This window comes from Mytilus californianus, unplaced genomic scaffold (genome assembly GCF_021869535.1).
Source record: "Mytilus californianus isolate M0D057914Y unplaced genomic scaffold, xbMytCali1.0.p SCAF_10, whole genome shotgun sequence".
Classification (NCBI taxonomy): Eukaryota; Metazoa; Mollusca; class Bivalvia; order Mytilida; family Mytilidae; genus Mytilus; species Mytilus californianus.
In genome coordinates, this window is record NW_026262582.1 from 44927774 (window position 1) to 44949577 (window position 21804).

The window sequence follows — 21804 nt, forward strand, 5'->3', positions numbered from 1 at the left end:
TCTGTGTGCACCACATTTTTGATGTTATTTCTTCATAGACAGAACAAATATTAGTCATTCCTTAAATATACTCACTATATAAATCCTTGATGCAGGGTAGAAACTAGGTTCAAATAACAGGTCCAGCAAGAGGTATAATTTGTGTATGCATTCAAATTCTGAAACAATGCACCATTTAAGTGTGGAGTAAGATACATGTATCTGTCAATAGGGTCCAACCACTACTGCTGGACTACCGGTCTCAGGGTACAGTCTGGTGCATAGCCAGTGCCCTGTGCTGGCATGAATTAATGTAATTGAAATAAATATGTAATTGTGATAAATCCTTGTTTGCAGCTCGATTCCTCAGACAGTGTTGAATTTTTGCCTGTTTTGGCAGTTCAGTTTAGGATCTTTTGTTGTTTGGGCTTTCAAACGTTTAAAACTTTTGGTCTGGGCCATACGTGATGAAGCTTATTCAAGAACATGTGTTTATCTTATGGTAACAAGCTTGTATTGAAAGTGTGAATAAATGGGTTTGAATCCATGTGGGATCAAACAAAAGACCGAAAATTAACACTTGGAGAGACAGCAAAGACTTGTCTGCTAAGATTCAGAATTATGTACTGTAAATTCTGATTATCGCAGGGTTTTTATTAATGCCAATAATGCAACTGGTTGCGTATCACAATAATAACTCACATTCTGATACATATATCTTAATGCAGATTTTCTAGAAATCGCAATAATAAATCTTGCATTTTTGGCCATTCTTCAAAAATTGCAATAATAAATGCAAGCAATAATTTCTGAAATTACAGTATCCAGGTATAGCGTGGCATGTCTTCCTGCAGATTATTGACTTGTGGACTCGAGCTGGTTAAAAATTTGACTCAGTCTACTACAAAGCAGGGTCCATATTCCATTATTGTTCTTGTCCTGAAATGCATGTTATATTTGCCATGAGATATTCAATACCAATTCTTTATTCTTGTTGTGCAAACAAAAAAATATCAGATGTTTTTTTACCTAATTTCTCTCAATAACTTTATAAGTTGTTTTGTACTATTGTGTTATATTCATTGACAATGCTTTTTTCAATCAGAAGTATGAATGAAAACATAGATATCAGTTACAAAGGGCTGACAAACATTGTTTCAGGGTTTTCTGATAAGCCTCTTTTTTTAGTAGAACTAATGCCAAATTTGCATATACACTCATTCTGATTTTGAATTGATTGAAGAAAATAACATCAAAACAGAAAATATTTGAAGTCTCACACCAAAGTGACTGTTTTGCTATAAAATAAAACCATTTTTCCTGCTATTTTTCAGCATCACAGCATAAAACTGCTGGAGATCAGTTAAACAAAATGTTTTGCAAACATTGGGGGAACAGGAGCAACATTGAGGTCAATTGTAGTAACATTGCAGAACTAAAGATTGGTATATTTCATTAAAATAACAATGAAAATACTTTATAAAACATTTATCTTATGAATATTCAAACATTTCAACCATAATAAACAGTTCACACATCTTTTCCAATCAAATCCATTCATTTATACATATGAAATAATAATGAAACCGCACTACCTATATTATATAGCACAAAATACACATTAAAATGATCTGAATATTATATATTTTTCTTGTTTTGATTAAGCTGTGGCAGGTGAAAGGGTTTCAATGTTGGGACTCATATTTAGGTAATTCATATTCATTTATTTTGCCGATTATTCTCTATTCTTAATTTTTTTGCCCTTTATTCCGCACATTTTGCCGATTATTCTCTATACTGAATTTTTTTGCCTTCTTTTCTGCATGTTTTGCCGATTATGCTCTATATTGTAAACCCCATCCAGACCCTCATCAATGTCAAAAAATGTTTTTAGTGTCACACTCATTTATAGGGTTATGAACAATATTCCGACAAAAATGTGAAATTCTTCTTTGCTAAAAAAAAATTATGGATAAAATATCTTGTGCTTCTTCTCTTATAAAAAAAATGTGTGTTATTTTCCCCACAATATTTCAATAACAAAGATTTTTTATATACAAATTTTATTTCATGAAATGCACAATGAATGTAATGAGCACAAACAGACAAAGAGAAATCACACGATCTCTACTTGCATGAAGAATGAGGAAACAATTAAATGTTATATATTAAATGTGATGAACAATAATTTCACTTTTTTAACATCTCAGACTGTATATTTTTAAAGCAACATGAAATTAGACTCTTCCAAAATTTTCATGTAAAAAAATTCAATTATGAAATTAAATTTCCACGTCATTCTCTGGTTTTGCTATTATGACAAAGGGAGACATGGCTGATGATATCAAACAAAAATTTCAATAGAGTGCTAGTTATGAAATTGTCATGTGACTGTCACTTTCAAAACAAAACAAAAACAGCTCCATCATGTATACATTCACATTTTCACGATGCACATCACAAATGCTTGTTTTAACCTGTAATAATTTTCTTACGCTTTACAATAAATACTACAGAAGTGGTCTTCAATATCTCTTCTTTTCACTATAATCAAACAGATATTTCTGGCTTAAGCCTGTTCATGTCAATCAGCCGAAAAAGTCATAAAAAATTTGGTTAAAGAAAATTTTGGCGAATCATACATATAACATTGTTTTCAGCTTCATTTCACCCTGTATCATAAGACTTTGTGCACACATACACCACAAATTATTACTTCTGAATAATTCTCAAAAGGTCATATTTTCTTCAGTTCAAAACAATAGGCAGTGTCATCTAACACTTATATAATTTATCAACAATAACAAACAAACAAAAATCTCTCTTACCAATAACAAATATAATATAATCTATCTTTTTAGATCCTTTCTACAATAGTATGTTTAGCAAAAGATGATTGGTTGATGTTTGCTTAATGTCCAGTGGCAAATATTTCATGCATGTTCAGGAGCTGACATATTAACATAAGGTGAATTACTAAGCTTACAATGTTTGCGAATTTAGATCAATTACAATTACATTCTCTTGCAAACAAATGCATGTAGAGTTTCTAGTTAGGTACAGGTGGATTCTGTGGACACATAAAACTGGTTAAACCAAGAACATTTTGTTCTTGTACAAAATCCAGCTATAAGGACCATATGTTGAGTATTGTCTCATCACTAAGTTTATTTTCTCAGTGATGTCAGTTATGGTCTGTAATATATATTTTCAATTCATGACACAAAATCAGCACAAGCAGACAACAAAACCATAAGCAAGAAACATATCTAAGGCTGTTATACATCTCAATGGGTTAAAATGTTAATAGAAAAATAAAAAGGAGATACATGGCAATGGTAAATATTTGCCAAACATCTGCAATTCATTATCAGCTTTTAATTGCTAGGGAACATGAACGGCAACACAAGTGAAGCAGGAACTGCTTAGCCTTTTCACAAAACTGGAGTTTACACAACTTATCAAATAATTATACACATAGTCTGATTTGTTTTTATTGTTATTATTTACAGAAAACAATGGCAGCAGCAGAAGGCAAGACAATAAATAAAAAGAGACCAGATGTTGTGCAACAGGGAACTAAACATCTGAGTACTTATGTTTATATATATTTATAAACTTTTCGTAAACATAAAAAATTCTATACAAAATAAAATCTATATAATAAGGCCATTAAAAATGAGGTTATGTTTCTCAAACTTTTTTTTTTGCTTAACTGTTTTTGGTTTTTGAAAATATAGACAACAAATAGAAATTTATAACACTTTATAAACCATACCACTAGTGAATTTCAAACTGCATAACAAGGTATGTCATTGTTGTAAATGTATCTCTTTCAGAAAGTACTACTTTGGAGGTTTTAATGACCTTGACTACCAATGAGGGTCTCGAACGATCAGATATCTCTTAACTAGGCTCTATCTGTTTCCCTCTTAGTCCATATAGATGGCATTAGATGTCTAGAAACTTATTTATTCTCTCAGGAAAAGACGCTCCTAAAAAATCATTATACAACAAATCATTCACAATATGCTTTTATTTAAGTTACAAGCCATACATGTTGATTATGTGCTTTATATAATCTATCCCCCACATTCAAAAAAGAAAATAATATGTATGATGTCAATCCCTAACAGATTTGAAGCAAGGTTTTGGTAACATAACATCGCTTTTAAATGGCCTTAGAATGTCGGACAAAAAAAAATTCTGGCAAATTTAGACTTGGTTTCCATTGTTTTAAACAACATAAAATAAAACCATAACAAACAAATTGTATATATCTCGTAACATATATTGTTTGAAGTCCTATACTTTCTTATTCTTTTTCTTCCAATTTTCATTTAAAATTTTGTTTCTCTTTTATTAAATAAAAATTAAGGATCTACTTCAATTCATACGAGTTGACCTTCATCAAATCTACCAACATCAACTTTGCTTAAAAAAAAGTTGTCATTTTTTGGATAATAATTCCATGATTAATAATTAACTATTAGAAAATATCAATAAATTATGTCAATATTAACAAATACATGAACAATAACATATTCCCTTTTTCAACAAATTTTCTTTGAACATCTGAACATTTATACTTTTGAATATTCTTTAAGAATGCATTTATCACTATTGTCTGCTAAAACAAAGACATTTAAATTATGACTGTAATTTCAAAATTCATAAGTTCTAAATATGGTTTGTGAAATCAAATAAAAAAAAAACATAATCAAACATTTGCTATGTATTTAGCACAAACATTTGCTGTTATTTTAGCACAAACATTTGCTGTGTATTTAGCACAAACATTTGCTGTATTTTTAGCACTGTATTTAGCACAAACATTTGCTGTGTATTTAGCACAAACATTTGCTGTATTTTTAGCACAAACATTTTCTGTGTATTTAGCACCAACATTTGCTGTGTATTTAGCACAAACATTTTCTGTGTATTTAGGACAAAAACTTTCTGTGTATTTAGCATGTAATACTTCTGTCAACACAATGTTGAAGTGAATAGCATAAATAATAACACATATTTATTTTTTTAAACACATTACAGTAAAATCCATGCAAGTGTCAACCCCTTTTTTTGCAAATGGTCATTTTCAACATAATCTTATAAGATATTTGAAAAACAAAAGTGTCAAGTGTTTTAACAAAAACTCTGCAGGCGGTAGGTACTCATACAAGTCAATTCCACAAGATTATTGATTTCCATATCTTAAAATTTTTTTACTAAATAGTGCTCGATAAATTCTAAATTGAATGACTAGATTCAGAAATCGTCAGAAACACATACTGCTGTAAAATTCAGTATAAAACTTGTCACATAAGCACCCATAATTCAAAGGTAACCCTCCACCAGATTGTTCACCACCAGAATCACAACAGAGGCAGATTCTCTACGTTTAGCTTTACATTTCATCTTCTAAATTACTGTTTTATGTATTGTAAAGATGACGACGTCTTTTTGATCATCAAAATTATTTGAACAATACAAAAATTTTGACTCATACAAATACTGAAGTAGTCAACAGTATTCACCTCAGAAGTATTCAAGTATCAGAAAAAAACAATTAAGCTTTTTGGCCAAAATTCAAACTTTTGATTTCGTTTATTCAAACTTTGAAGTAGAATAATAGTAAATTTAATTCCAAAAGTCAGGTAATTTGCAAACTACTTGACCGTTTCAAATATCATTACCTTCTGCATGATTCTGGTGATATTAACTAATCAAAACAATTATACATATTCAGTGCTGATCATCACACCAAAAAACATAAAGAATTGGTTCGGATACAACACCAAATATGATCTAAGCTTAACATAACTGAAAAAGCCATTTTTTCTAGGCTTAAATACCCTGGGTGCTTTATTGGCAAATAATATACACAATTTTTTTTTTAATTTTCAAAAATATTATTAGTTATTCAGTTGTTATCTTAAATAAATTCTGGCCATTGTAAAAAAAATAGACCTAGGGTAAGGGACAAAACTCTTAAAAATCAAAATCAAAAGTACGTTTGTACCACCAGTTTTTATAACTATATATTAAGAGCTTCTGAGTAACACATATTTTAGTTCGGTTTCATATGAATGCTTAAAAATCATTGATGAAACTGCCTATTACAAACACACAACTGGTTAAGAGTTATTTCTCTAATCCAGATCTATCCCCTTCATTAACGTTTTACCCTAGAAAGGCATGCAATGTGCTGTTGAAACGTCAATGGTTATGATATGATATGATCTTAATTCAAAAGTTTGGTAATTTTAAATGTGTAAACTATTTTTAAACAACACTTATGCATCAGGTTAAAGTATTTTCAATTGCTATTATAATTAACAAAAAATAAAGATTACAAAATTGTATTAAATTTTAAAAACTGTAAGCAATACTTCCAAATTATACAGAATTAACTAAAAATAATTCAAGAAATAACAACATTCTTCACCACGCTTTAGGCTAATAATATTTTCAATTTTTATTACAATTTACAAAGTAAATAAAGATTTTACATGATTCTAAGTGATCAGAAATTAACAATGTCAATGTATTTTGCCAAGATGTTGCACATCTAAAAAATAAAAATAAAGTATTTTTGAAATGTACACTTTTACAGAAACCAATTTTCACGTTAGTTTCTCATTCATATCACAATTATACACCAATCCCAGTCATTCAAATATTTCACAGCAGATTTACAACTCATCCCTTAAAATTGTATATCTGTTTCGTGATGGTGCTAGTTTTATAAATGAAGATTCTGGCGGAGATGTTGGCTGTTTGACTTTTTGCTCTGGTTCACTTTTGTCGTGTGGTAAATGTCCTGTTGCTTCTTTAGCTTCCTAAAAAATAAATAAAATGATAGGGATTTTAGATATTGTACCGAGTTTAATATATTTTTTTTTTAAATACATTGATTGTTGGTTGCTTAATGTCCAGTGGCCATATTTCATGCATGATTAGGACGATTTTTAAAAATACATAATGCACACAGACATTTACAAGATATATTACACATTTGTCAACATGTTCATCTTGTTGATACCAATTGGGTATAGACATCTATATATATTTTAATAAAACCCTGTTCTACAAACATAGTAATATTTTGCATATCATAGTTGTCAAAGCACCTATGGGCAATGGATATACTGACTTAATGGGCAAATGACATCCCTCTATTTTGCATATCATGACTATGCTGACACCAACTGGGCAATGGTCAACCACTTTTCTGCATATCGTGTCTATGCTGACACCAACTGGGCAATGATTAACCTCTATTCTGCATATCATTGATACCTATTTGGAAATGGACTTAGATCTATCTCTATTGCATGTCATGGCTCTGCTTACTCCTACTGACCAATGAACATCCATTCATTCTGCATATCATCAGTGATTTTGCTAGCGCTCGTCATTTTCGTCATTTACGAAACGGTTTTCAAAATGACGAAAGTATTCCAAATCAATTTCGTCACTCAAATTTGGAAAGAGTAAAAATATTTTCGCATGAAAATACTATAATTCTACCGGTCTTATTGTTTCTGACAAGTTTATGACCCTCAGCTAATTAACATTTACAACAGGTGTTATAAGTTGTGATTACAGATAATCCGCTTAACGCCATCGGATGGGTCACTAATCCGTTAATTATTTATCAACCTCATAATTGATCATCATAATTATTTTCCCCAGTAAAATCAGTCAATCGGCATTTCAATTTCAATATTTATCAAACGAGCACAACTTGCACTTCGTTTGTCTTAGTTTCGTCATTTGAGTTTTCCCTCTGACAGTTCGCATTTTAATTTCAATATTTCTCAAACGATCACAATTTGCAGTTCGCTTGTCGTAGTTTCGTCAAATGAACATATTTTCGTCATATTTGATATAACTTTTAATCAAAAACTTTCGACAAATTTCGATCAAAAAGATAGAACTTTATTCATAACATTCAGAAATGTTTTCACGAGTCAAACAGGTGCTTCCTTTACGATGAACTGCACATGCGCGAAAGTATTCTTACGAATTTAAAGACACTAAAACGTAAAATATGAAATAATTAAGTATCAAACGTAACGAGAGACAAATATAGTTCTTATTTAGCAAATTTAATTTAAAAAATGATAATTTCCTGCCTTTTTTAAACACGAACCAATCCGTAGATGAATCCGGATTCATTCTGAATTTATTATCCACTTGTCACTTCCTGTTTTTATTTCATTTGGAAATCGAAAGTAAACGTGATCTATTCATGATAAATTTACAATTTAAAGTCATTAGAATTGTTCCAATAAGGCTTTGTAAAAATTTTTGGTTCCAAATTTATAGATTTAATTCTCAATATCGCTTTAAAACATTTTTAAGGATAATGAGTATGAATAATGCAGTGAAATAGTCCTTACAAGTTCATTTATGCTGTGATTCCTGGTTTAAAAAAAAATGGATCCTAATTTTGCTGATTAGGAATGTACCCTGAAACTAACTAAAGTGAAATTGTGAACTAGATTTCTAGATCTTATATCCTAATCTTCGTATTAAAGTGCCACATCAGTCAAATCATGCAGTAACTGCCTAGTATGCCCAAGTCCTTCAAAGTCTGACAAAGATGTATAGATAGTAATATACATCCTAGGTCCCTTGCTGCTACCCAAAATAAGGTTGATTTTCATCCCACATAAAAATGACTAAAGCCCTCAAAATCCTAGCTTAAACCCTGCATATCATGGCTATGCAGCATGCTGACACCAATCGGACAATTTTCAACTTATCATCCTGGTTGACTCGCTTTACATTGTTTGCTTTATTGCAACTAGATTTTAAGCTAACAATAAACAATCATCTAACTACTTTTTGCACATACAGTCAATGATAAACAATGTTCCACCATTTTATGCTATGTATTTCATAGAGGATCTTCCAGTTAACCCATGCCTGAAAATATTTCTCATGACCCTGTTGCAGTGGTTAAAATTATAATGGAATGGGACCCGATTTGTGCGGGAAAAAAGTCTCTAGGTCTGCTGAATTATCTGGACAAATTGTAATATCAGTTCTTTCAAAAACTTATAAAAAAGACAGATTTTTTTTTCCTAATAGATGAAACTAATTGTTAAAAGTATATGTTTCTAAAGAGGTAAATCTTTATAATTTCTGTTTTTTTAATTCTCTGGTTAATTTAGAAATTTTTGACAAAATTGTGATGAAATGTTTGAATTGAATTACTGATAATGGATAATGTAACACATGCAAATTGTTTCCTTTATTTCTGTTTAATTAGGAGTTCCATTTAAAAGGAATTCTAATCTGATATATCTTAAATATCTTGCTAAAAAGCTCCAAATTAATAAAATAAACTGCTTTTTAAGAAAGTCGTACCACATAAAAAAGGTAATTTGTACAATAAAATAGGTTAAATGTCCTAGGTACATATATGCATGAATTAGACGGGTATAATTATCCAACATGCCTCCCTAAGTAGAAAACCTAAATAATCAACCGTAAATTTTCTCCAAAGATAGATATTCTTAATGCATGCAATTTCTTGACAAGCTAAAGCCCCTAAAACATTCATGATGCATGCAATTTATTACACAACCATAAACCCGCAACCAAAGACATAACTTACTCCAGGGATAGTCGGAGTCGGATAGGACTCCGTCTTTTCAGCCCCATAATGATACTCTCGGTGTAATTTACCCGAGTGCAAGTCAGCTATGAACTGACTTAATAAGCCAGGTTTTCTGAAATAAAATTAGAAAAGATGATTACTAAACATGTCATAGTACCGAACTTACCCCTGGGACTGGTGGCTCTGTTGTAGTTGTGGACGGATCTGGACCGTGATGAAATTCTCTATGTAATTTGCCTGAGTGTAAATCGGCAATAAAAGTTGATAATAAACCTGGTTTTCTGAAAGAAAAGTGAAGCAAAATGTCTACTTGTCTCCTTTTCACTCCTCATGATTGGACTAATAATGACCAAACGAAAAGACCATTGGGTAATTGATTCGTTGAAAGTAAATAAAAGTAAGTTACCTTCAAGATTGCTCAATACAATAAGCTGATGTAGCCAAAGTAGGACAAATACACTGTCAGAGAATAGAGATATTTGATTGAGAAAATAATAATATATTCAATGTGTCATTATTTGTTTTCAGTTTTATGAGAAAATTCCTCACAAACTTGGAAAACTAACCTTCTTGAACATGACTTTGCATAAGAGCTCTAAAACTGTGCATGTTTTATATTTCATCATACATGTATAAAGACATGTTAATACTATATGAGTACTAGACAAGACATAATTAGATTTTGCATGTGACAGTTCTTAAGCGCTTTTCCATTCAAATGAATGAAGTATGAAGTAAATTTCTATTTTTGGAACATGAATCCTGGTTATTTATAGTTGTATAAAAACTTAATGTATGTAAAACTACTAAAAGAAAGTATGTTGGTTGTTGATGTATTTTAGAAGTCCCTTTCTAAGTTCCCACAAAATATTTAAATAGCCCTAAGGGTACAGTTTGCTGGGAGACATATCACCCATCCATGAAAAAAACACCAACAAATAAAGAAATTTAAACAATAAATAAATTACTTACTCTAAATCGTTATTTACATTATGTGGGAAGACATACATATGTCTAAAACTGTCTATAGCTAAAACTGGTAAATCTTTAGCTGATTTCCCTAAATGATGGAGAGGGTGGGAAAATTTTGATCCATCTGCTGTGAGGAAATTTATAGCACCTGAAAATATAATCAATGAAATAAAATTAATACAAGTCATCAAATAGAGGTATTTGTTCACTGATGTGTCTTATGTAGACGTAACACGTGTTTAGGGTACAAAATTATAAGACTAGTATTGTTGATGAATTTTTTTAACCAATCTGTAGTGGTTAAATTCATAAAGGCGAAGGACTAGTTCTTGGAAAAAAGCCATTCTCACAACTTTAATTGCTATGCCATAAAACCATTTAAACTTGGTATGCCTACAATTGTGTGAGATAAAGTAAAATATATTCAGACATTCTGTGTATACTGGTGAAATCTTGAGGTCATCATTCACATTTAAATAATGGACACATGGTCTAAATTGGCCAGAGTTAAGGCAAGCTAAGTATAAATTTAAAACAAATCAATATTCAAATTCAAAAGTCATAATGAAGTTGTTTATCACTAATTGATGGGTCAATAATTAATTTTCAGCCTTTTATCAAAAGAAGCTATACAGTACATTCCTGTTATTTGCATAGCCTATTTGTCAGACGAAAATATGCAATTAAGCGGAGTATGCTTATATCCGAAATGCCAAATTACGGAGTCAAACAACATCGATAGTGCAGATCAGTAAAGGAAATCCCTGAAGAAAGATGAACGTCCATAATCCACTTACAACATATTGAATGCTTATTTATTCTAATAAAAGTTATTTGTCTAGTGTCATACATGTTATTTCATTGTGTATTCTTTCAATAACGTTTATAAACACATTTTGTTTTAGTTTATTTACGTACCAACTTTTCCTTTACCTGAGATACGAAAATAAAATTGTTCTAAAAATAGATTTGTTTCTATGACCCGGATGTACAATGTACATTGTTACGGTCTGATTAAAATAAACTGTTTAACAATACTACACAGTTTATTATCATTTTAAACAATAAATGTGTAATGAACTGCCTTTGATATGCAGTATTTACCGATTGCACAGTGATGTAACACTGTTACTTTAACCTCGTTAGTTTCGTATATGCAAAGCAGTTAACAGGTAATGGGGCCCTGCACGGGTTATTTGCGGAGAAAATATAATAATTAGAAGTTAATGTTCTTTTCAAAAAATATTAAATATAAAAGATTGATGTATAAAATTCTTCAACCAAATATAAATGCCCTATAAAATTTAACATAAGTGTAGATCACTCCAAGCCGAATTACGAGATTACACAATGGATAATGATCGATAATTAGCAGGTGTTATTGTTTTAAAAATTCACCCAAAATGTAATCTATGAACAATGTTTGAAATCCAATCAATAATTAACACCTTTTGAGATAGAATGGTCGTGTTTTTACAACAATCAGCTGTTTGACATTTTTATGACCTCGAGGCTTAAAATAGAACATGGGAAACTTTACCTGTGTACACATCGAGGCTTATTTTACAATCATATAAACACGAAAGAAACTGTTTTGAAACTTTATTTAAATAACACAGAAGTAAATATGAAATAATAACGAAAATTATGATGCATTCAAGAAAAATATACTCACCAAATTGCCGTTTCCGGTCAAAAATCTCGTCAGTTTTAACTAAGCATATCAAGCTGGCGATTATTTTCTATGCAATTAACCGAAATGCCACTTGTAAGGCTATGCATATAACCGGACAATTTAACATTAGATGAATGGGAAATGGTTTTGTGCAGGAGAAAAGTATGCAATTAACCGAATTATGCTATTAAGCGGTATGCAATTAAGTGGAGTCGACTGTATTAACTATGGATTAGTTAATTTTGTGGGTACCAATTTTCCTGGATTGAGGAAAACTTGTATTTTTGTGGATATCTGATTTTGCAGTGTTTGCCTATGTCTGCATACATTCCTTTAGAGAATTTATAATTCGATGAACATTTAAACTTGTGGTTCCCCTGTACTCAGATGAATACCAGGAAAATAGGTATCCAACAAATAAAACTGTAGGGACCTCGGTGGCCGAGTGGTCTAAGTAGTTACTACTGTAATCACTAGCCAGTCAACACTGAGGTTGTGAGTTCGAACCCCGCTCGTGCGGGTGCACTCGACTCCAATCTTAACTGACTAGGATTGTCAGTTTTCCTATCGAAGGTCAGTGGTTTTCTCCGGGCACTCCGGCTTCCTCCACCAATAAAAACTGGCCGCCACGAAATAGCCCAAAAGCGGTGCTTAAAAGTGGCGTTAAAACACCAAAAATCAAATCAAATCAAATAATACTGTATCTACAGTATCAGTAATAACCTCAAGTTACTAGAATCCCAATAAGATAAAATGTCTCCTTCCTATTCAATTTTTTATTCAAACATGTACTTACTTTTTTCATGTAATAATTGTTTAGCTACTTCAGTATTATATCTTTCTATAATTGATTTATCATCAGGATTGTAAAAAAGAATCAGGAACGGCAGTCCTTCTTCTGTTAATTCCTATAAAAATACAATTCAAAAATTAACAAGCATTCTGTGAGTATTGCATGGCAATACATAGTCCCCTACCGGTTAAAAATTCATTGTAATGGAACGAAATTCTAACTTGATCTATAACTTGTCATGGTGTAAACTACATAAAAATATCAGGTCAAAATCTTCAAGCATGACGGAAAAAACTGTTGAAAACGGATTCTTTAAGTGAATTTTCGATGTCCAAAGACCATAACTCAGCACAAAATCATCAGACTGGAACAAAATTCCAACTTGATCTGTCACTTGTCATGATAAAACTATATACTAATTATCAAATCAATATCTTCAAGAATGACAAACAAACCTACCACTAAATTCTTCATACAATTTACCAAAGAAAAGGAAAAAAATCCCAAATGTCATTTTGCTTTTTAAAAAATGAGTTATTTCCCTTTGAACAGAAAACTACTAATTAATAAGTATTTCATCAAAAACTTAATTCTAGAGAAAGGGCTTTTACTGAACAAAGAGAAAAGCTAAAATCGTGAAAATTGAACTTGACCTGTAACTTGTCATGATAAAACAATAAACCAAATAGCAAATCAATATCTTCAAGCATGAAGAAAAAAAGTCTGGAAAACTGATTTGCCGGACTGACAGACGGACAGACAGACAGACAGACAGACAGACGGACAGACAGAGTGCAAACCTGAAGTCCCCTTCGACTTCGTCCGTAAGGGACTAATAAAACAGGTTAAGAATGAATTATTACTAAATTTCATTTTTTCATAAATTGAATCAAGTGAGAGTTATTTCCTGATAGACAGCTAAGCCAGACAAGAATTTCATATCATATTTTTATCTTTGCTTAAAAAGAGCTAGACACTATTATAACAAAAACTCTTATTAGAAAAATACTTGTGAGTCATTAATATTTCAGTGGAAATTTAGTCATAAGATTTTTTATGATAAGGGCAACAGATAAGAATTAATAAACAATTTTCAAATTTTCAAAACAAAAAATTTATAAAAATGTTCTCGATTTTTTAATATATCAAATCATATTTATCAAGACTGGAATTAACTATTAGCTATGTATGTTAGGACTATAGCCAAATGATATTCATGAATGTGCAAATTGTATTCATAAATATTACAATTAAAAGCCTATATATTTTCACTAGCCACATGGCAGGGGACAAGTCAGCTTACCTCTGCATTTTCAAAAGTTATCTCCCTTACAAGAGGTACACATTTATCATTGGCCCACTGAACCAGGTGTTCATATGACACCAGGGAACCAGTATAAGTTAAATCTTCTCTTCTTGTCTGCAAAGTAAAAAATATTTCTTATTAGTTTCAGTCTGCATAAAATAATAACACAAAAAGTTGATTCTTTTAAAACTGTAAAAACACAGATATTCAAAAATGCGAAAGGTGTGAGCTGAAATTTTTGTTTAATTTCATGCAAAAACTTTTCAGTTATGAATAGGAAATAATACAGAAACGACTGGAGCAGTAAATTTTATGCTTCATGTTAGAAATAACCAAGCATAAAGGTTTCAAATTTTGAAGAGAACCAGTTGAAATAAAAAATTCGTAAGGGTTCCGCGGAACCCAGTGTCTCGCCTACTTTTGCTGTTAATCGCAGGCTCAACAAAAATGAGGAAAAAAATTAATAAAAATATTCCTCTCTATACTATCTTTTGATTGTAAGTAGCTTCTGTCCAAGTTTGGTAAAAATCCAGGATAGTTTATGAATCTAATAAATGTTTTAAAAACTTAAAGTGCAGACTGTATGTAATGTTAACTGGAAGAAAAACTAAGTCCATTTATAAGTAAAATACGGAAAAAATGGAATTTTTTTTTACTTTTTTACAAAATTTACTTTGGATACTATCTTTTGATCATAAACAAGCTTCTTTCCAAGTTTGGTAGAAATCCAGGATAGTTTAAGAAAATTATTAAAATTTCAAAAACTTTAACCACAGAGTGAATGTAATGTTTCTTGGTAGAAAAACTAAGTCCATTTATAAGTAAAATACGGAAAAAATGGAATTTTTTTTTTACAAAACTTACTTTTGAATATTATCTTATGATCATAAACAAACTTCTGTCCAAGTTTGGTAGAAATCCAGGATAGTTTAAGAAAGTTATTAAAATTTCAAAAACTTTAACCACAGAGTGAATATTTGTGGACGCCGCCGACAGAATGTAGGATCGCTATGTCTCGCTTTTCCGACAAAAGTCGAAGGCTCGACAAAAAGTGCTATTTTCCTTCGAACTTGATCAGTTGTATTTCTCTCTTATCGACAAAATTCCTCATGCATTTGCTTTTATGGTTGTTCCATTTAAACATACATGGTACTCAGGCAAGGCAATTTCAAAATAGTTTTATCACCTATATAGGCAATTTTAGAATTTCACTTGATTTATCCCTGTACCAAAAATTTTGGACCCCCAGAAATAGTTTGAGATTTTCAAAGTGCCTGCCCATGGTCCCATGTATGTTTTAATGGCACAGCCCTTATTCAAAACTGAACAAATTAATCTCCCTATTTTACTCACATTTGGTTTTCTATATACAACAGTATCCCCTCCTGTTCTTTCTGGTTCTGCAACTGGCCTGTTGAATATTAATTATACATAACATAAAACTCAATTTCTTTCCAACTAACACTTTATCAATCACAAAAATAAAAAATTCGTAAGGGTTCCGCGGAACCCAGTGTCTCGCCTACTTTTGCTGTTAATTGCAGGCTCAACAAAAATGAGGAAAAAAATCAATAAAAATATTTCTTTAGATACTATCTTTTGATTGTAAGAAGCTTCTGTCAAAGTTTGGTATAAATCCAGGATAGTTTATGAATCTAATAAATGTTTTAAAAACTTTAACTGCAGACTGTATTTAATGTTAACTGGAAGAAAAACTAAGTCCATTTATAAGTAAAATACGGATAAACAGGTACAAATTTTAACAAAATTTCCTTCTAGATACTAGCTTTTGATCATAAACAAGCTTCTGTCCAAAATTTGGTACAAATCCAGGATAGTTTAAGAAAGTTATTAAAATTTTAAAAACTTTAACCACAGAGTGAATGTTTTGTTTCCTGGCAGAAAAACTAAGTCCATTTATAAGTAAAATACGGAAAAAATGAAATTTTTTTTTTTAACAAATTTACTTCTGGATATTATCTTATGATCATAAACAAGCTTCTGTCCAAGTTTGGTAGAAATCCAGGATAGTTTAAGAAAGTTATTAAAATTTCAAAAACTTTAAACACAGAGCGAATATTTGTGGACGCCGCCGACGGAATGTAGGATCGCTATGTCTCGCTTTTTCGACTTAAGTCGAAGACTCGACAAAAAGGAAGCTTTATATTTTCATCTTCATGTGGCCAGTGGTGTTTGATCCAAATGTCAGGACTTTCCTTTAAAAGTTTTATCTATAAGCATGCCATACCTAAAGTATTTGCTTGTTTTAAATTCCAAAGAATCAGTTTCAAACAATCCTGTATTTCATTCTATTCTTCTTAAAAATTTCAACTTTATACAATATCAACTTAAAAACATACATTATAAGCATCCGACATGACATGGATTCCAAATAATTTTTACCAAAGTAAACAGTCTGCACCAAAATCTTTTCAAACATCTAGTCTGAAGACCAATATTCCAACATTTTTCTTATGTGGCTGAACAAAGTTTTGCAAAAACTTACTAGTCCAAATAAAATTTTACTAGTCTAGGGCATTGGACTAGTGGCTAACAGTGCAGACTGAGTAAACATAACATTTTTTTTCTAATGAAAAAGTTAAATTAGACATTTATTGCCAATAAATTCAAATAATGTCATTGAATATCACTCTATTTTCAAAGCAATCCTATCACAACTTTTCATGGCTTATTACCATGATTATAAAAAGCTCACATCTTTATTTCAAATGTGGATCATTTATGGTTGTCTGTCCATTCAGAGTATGCATACAGCTTTGAGCATTCCTGATGAAGGTAAATCCAGAAAAGTTCTTCAGTCACATGAAATTTATAAAGTGTTGTTTCCATCTTTTAAAGTATTTTGGTTGTGGGGTTTTGGGAGTTCCTTCCTCCCTTCCACATCCATTTTTAATAATGGAACAGCCCTAGATATTTTATCATGATTATATCTTTTTCCTTTTTTCATGTTCTTTTTTCTCTCAGAACAAAAACATGTATTATCTTACCCTATAGCGACATGGAATTTACAAGCCTCTCTCAGCTGATTGGCTACTTTAGCAAACGTCCTGTACTGGTCTGAATCTTGTGAGGCAAAATAGCCAATTACATTTCTTTTATTTGTCTGAAAATAAAGTTAATAAAGTACTCATTTCAAAAAAGTTTCTATGAATGTTATATTTATAGATTGATTGGTTGATTGTTATATTTAACACTATCTTCAGTACGCTTCGCTACATCATGGTAGCTAGTTTATATTGGAGAAAGTCACTGGAGAATAAATGACCTTCAGCAGGAAAACTTGCAATCCTATAGTCAATCAGATCCGAGTCAAACACACCTTGCCAAGAGTGGCTTTCAAACTCACAACTTCAACAAAAGATTTGAGTATTTGGTTTCCAAGACTAATGGTCTCGAGTGTACATGATGCAAATTATTGCAGAAACATGTAAATCAGTAACATCTGTTATTTATCCCGTAATTTTTTCAATAAAATAAAGCTTCAATTAAGTTTTTCATGAGGCATATATGTTCAATGTATACTCCATATTGAAGTTATGACAATATAAGATTTTTTTTTTTAAATAATACTTACATCAACTTCATCTAATGATTCTAATGTGTTGTGCATCTCAACAACATCTTTTATCTGATCTTTTATAAAAGTTGCTAAGGCATCCACCGACCTTTGACCTCTGTATTCTTTTTTGAGCGGTTCCCCATTACGGAAAAGCTTTAATGTTGGATATTTACTTATATGATATTGAGCTGCTATAGAATCTGCAAAAAAAAATCAAATAATTTGAAATTAAACTTGTTGGTAAAGGCAAGGGTATGATAGTGCCACTATTTTACCTCTTTCGATACGAAAATCAAAAAGTACATAAAATCTATCAAAAGAACATGTAGTTTTCATTATCATTCAGATGTTCATAAGACATAAGAACACTAGATATCAATATTTATATCTTAATTTATCTCCTTCAAATTTCACGTATTTCCTTTATAAATGCCTTGAAAGTTATGCATTTGAAGAAAAACTTTGAAATCGGCCAAATACCCATTTTAGTTTACGATGTCAATTTCCTGTCAGCAGATATCAATACATGTCGGATATATAACTGAGTATTCAACAAGAATCCAAAAAACACACTTTAAATTAAATTTTAAATAAATGTGGATAGTGTCCACATGTGGACACAGATGATGCCCCCGCTTGCATATCATATAGTTATAAAGGGACATAACTGAAGAACGGTAAAAGTGACACTACCCAAATTTGAACTTGATCTGAGTTTTGTGGTAATAAGCATTGTGTGTAAGTCTCATAACATTTGGTTGAGGCTAACTTAAGTAGAGAACAGAAACTAAAAATTCAGCAATTTTTCTATTTGTAATGATGCATAACTCTAGAACGGTTGTGTATAAGTTTTACAACATTTGGATGAGACAAACTAAAAAATTCAGCAATTTTTATGTTTATAATGGGACATAACTCTAGAATGGTAAAAGTGTTGCCACCTAATTTCGTACTTAATCTGTATTATGTAGTAATTAGCATTGTGTATAAGTTTCATAACATTTGGTTGAGGCAAACTCAAGTTAGAGAACTGAAACAAAAAAAATGTACTTGATCTTTACTGAGTTTTGTTGGAATGAATATTGTGTATAGGTTTCACAATCTTTGGCTGGGGAAAACTTCAGTTACAGAATGGAAACTAAAAAATTTTGCAATCTTTCTATTTATAAAGGGGCATAACTCAATAATGGTTAAAGTGACACTACCCAAATTCAACTTGATCTGTGTTTTATCAGTGGTAGTCAAAATTAAACATTGCATTGTATAAAGCATTGATTGTAGTTGATTCAACTATAATCATGGTCAAAGGAAGATAACTCCAATTTTAAAAATATATTATATAAACTTGATATTTAGAAGAAAATAAAAATTTTGCAATTTTTCCTTTTATAAAGGGGCATAACTCTAGATCGGTTAAAGTGACACCACCAAAATTCAAACTTGATCTGTGTTTTGTGGTAATAAGCATTGTGTATAAGTTTCATAACATTTGGTTGAGGCAAACTTAAGTTAGAGAACGGAAACTAAAAATTATGCAATATTTCCTTTTATAAAGGGGCATAACTCTAGATCGGTTAAAGTGACGCCACCAAAATTCAAACTTGATCTGTGTTTTGTGGTAATAAGCATTGTGTATAAGTGTCATTACATTTGGTTGAGGCAAACTCAAGTTAGAGAACGGAAACCAATTTCGGGACGTACGTACGTACGTACGTACGTACAGACGGACAAGGGTAAAACTTAATGCCCCCTCCGGTACGGCGGGGGCATAAAAAGATTGACCAATAACAAAATTAAAATACAATAATGTTTCATTTGTTTTTAGGAAATTCGGAAAATTTATGCAATTTGATATGGCTTTTCTAATAAATAAATAAACAGCTGCGCCATGAGCACATGATACGCCTGTCGTCTTGAGTGTGAATTTTTATGCAATAAGCATAAATAGTTTCTGACATACGGCGTGACATGCGAAAACCCCCCTTTTTTTTTTACAAAAAACTCAATATCTCTAAAATAGAATTTTGAATCAGAACCAAAAAGTATACAGATCTTTAGATTAATATAACTAAGAAGTGTGTTAAATTTTAAGCAATAATCATAAATTGTTTTTGAGATATGGCGCGACATGTGAAAAACCCCTCCCCCTTTTTTTACAAAATACTCAATAACTCAAAAATAAAATTTTGAATCATCACCAAAAAGTATACAGATCTTAAGGTTAATATAACTAAGAAGTGTGTAAAGTTTTAAGCAATAATCATAAATTGTTTTTGAGATACGGCGTGACATGTGAAAAAAAACACACACCTGTTTTAGTTACTAAGTCCCGTAACTCAAAAAGTTTTAATCTTATTATCACCAAAAAGTATACAGATCGTTTGACCATCATAAGAAACAACTATGTTAAGTATCATGAAATTTGGATAAGTCATTCTCAAGTTGCGGTGCGACATGTTTGCGCCGGACAGACAGACGGACGGACAGACAGACAGACGGACGGACAGACAGACGCCGGACATTTGTATACCATTATACGTCCCGTCAAAAATTTGACAGGCGTATAAATAACACACACCTGTTTTAGTTACTAAGTCCCGTAACTCAAAAAGTTTTAATCTTATTTTCACCAAAAAGTATACAGATCGTTTGACCATCATAAGGAACAACTATGTTAAGTTTCATGAAATTTGGATAAGTCATTCTCAAGTTACGGTGCGACATGTTTACGCCTGACAGACAGACGGACAGACGGCCGGACATTTGTATACCATAATACGTCCCGTCAAAAATTTGACGGGCGTATAAAAATGCAACAGGTGTTCAATTAGCACATTAAGGTAATAAACTTATGTATTTCTTTTCTATGTACTTTAGTACATGTAGTACTTACTCTCTGAATCACAGTCTATCTTTGCAAAAGCTACTTTTCCCTCTTCCTACAAAAATAAAAAAAAGAAATCAATATATGTTAAGTCTTAAATATGTTGTGGAAAACTTCTTAAGTGTTAAGTCCAAGAGTAATCAACAATACATTTTGGGCTTCCAATCTTGGATTCAAAACAGTCATAATAAATTGCTTTGTCCCGGAAAGAAAAAAAAAATTGAAAAAATATCAGGTTATATATATATATCAAGAAAAAAACTTGCCTGTTAAGGCAGTTAGGCTTGTTAAAGATTAACAAGGTCAGACACAATTTTACTCTTTTAACACAATTAAAAGAACCTTTTTTCCCTGTCATTCATGCATAACTGGGTTACTGAACATTTATTTTTCAAACATTTTTCTCTAAAACAATAGTTACTGGTACTTCTGTTTGTCCCGTAAGTTTGTCCATTCAACACTCAACTAAGGCTACCCTTAAAAACATCTTTGTTTGATGTTTGCCTACCTATAAAGCCTAGAAGGGTTGGGTAGGTAGGTAGCGATTTGCATTTCTTTTTTCTTTTTGGCCAACAACATAAGTTACATGTTTTAAACAAAAAATTGAAACGATTTGTGTCATAAGATTTTTTGGGTAGGCTGCTTTTCAGGAGGGCAGTTAAGCAACATCAAACAATTTAAATTTTAGCAGAAAATTTTGTTGGGCTTTTTTATTTCATTTGTCTAGTGGATAGTTATCCAGGAAATTAAAACCTTAACCTACAAAAATTATTACTTTTACATACTGGAAACCACAAAAACCAATCCCCTTAATTAATAAATCAAATGTGAGACAAAACCACAAAAATTATAATAATATTTCTCCAGTGTTTCTTTGTGTGTGATTTTTAACAGATTTTACTGTTCTTTGTGTGTGATTCTTAACAGATTTTACTGTTCTTTGTGTGTCATATTTAACAGATTTTACTGATTGATGTGTGT

The 21804-nt window shown here is 31.2% G+C and overlaps 1 protein-coding gene across 2 annotated transcripts in view; it reads right to left on the reverse strand.

Annotated features, from left to right (window-relative positions):
- Window positions 1-1452: 1452 nt before the first annotated feature.
- The window catches only part of LOC127718216 (endoplasmic reticulum resident protein 44-like), a 28054-nt gene continuing 7702 nt past the window's right edge, over window positions 1453-21804 (reverse strand). The window contains exons 5-13 of one of the 2 annotated variants that reach the window (XM_052224190.1): window positions 20833-20878; window positions 17955-18139; window positions 17368-17483; window positions 15713-15770; window positions 14357-14473; window positions 13057-13168; window positions 10586-10733; window positions 9611-9725; window positions 1453-6821 (exon numbers count right to left, since the gene is read on the reverse strand). In XM_052224190.1, the coding sequence (XP_052080150.1) occupies window positions 6675-6821; window positions 9611-9725; window positions 10586-10733; window positions 13057-13168; window positions 14357-14473; window positions 15713-15770; window positions 17368-17483; window positions 17955-18139; window positions 20833-20878 (1044 nt within the window). In that variant the 3' untranslated portion in view covers window positions 1453-6674. Of the gene's footprint in view, window positions 6822-9610; window positions 9726-9779; window positions 9895-10585; window positions 10734-13056; window positions 13169-14356; window positions 14474-15712; window positions 15771-17367; window positions 17484-17954; window positions 18140-20832; window positions 20879-21804 lie in introns of both variants that reach the window. The other variant, XM_052224189.1, reaches the window with a different exon arrangement.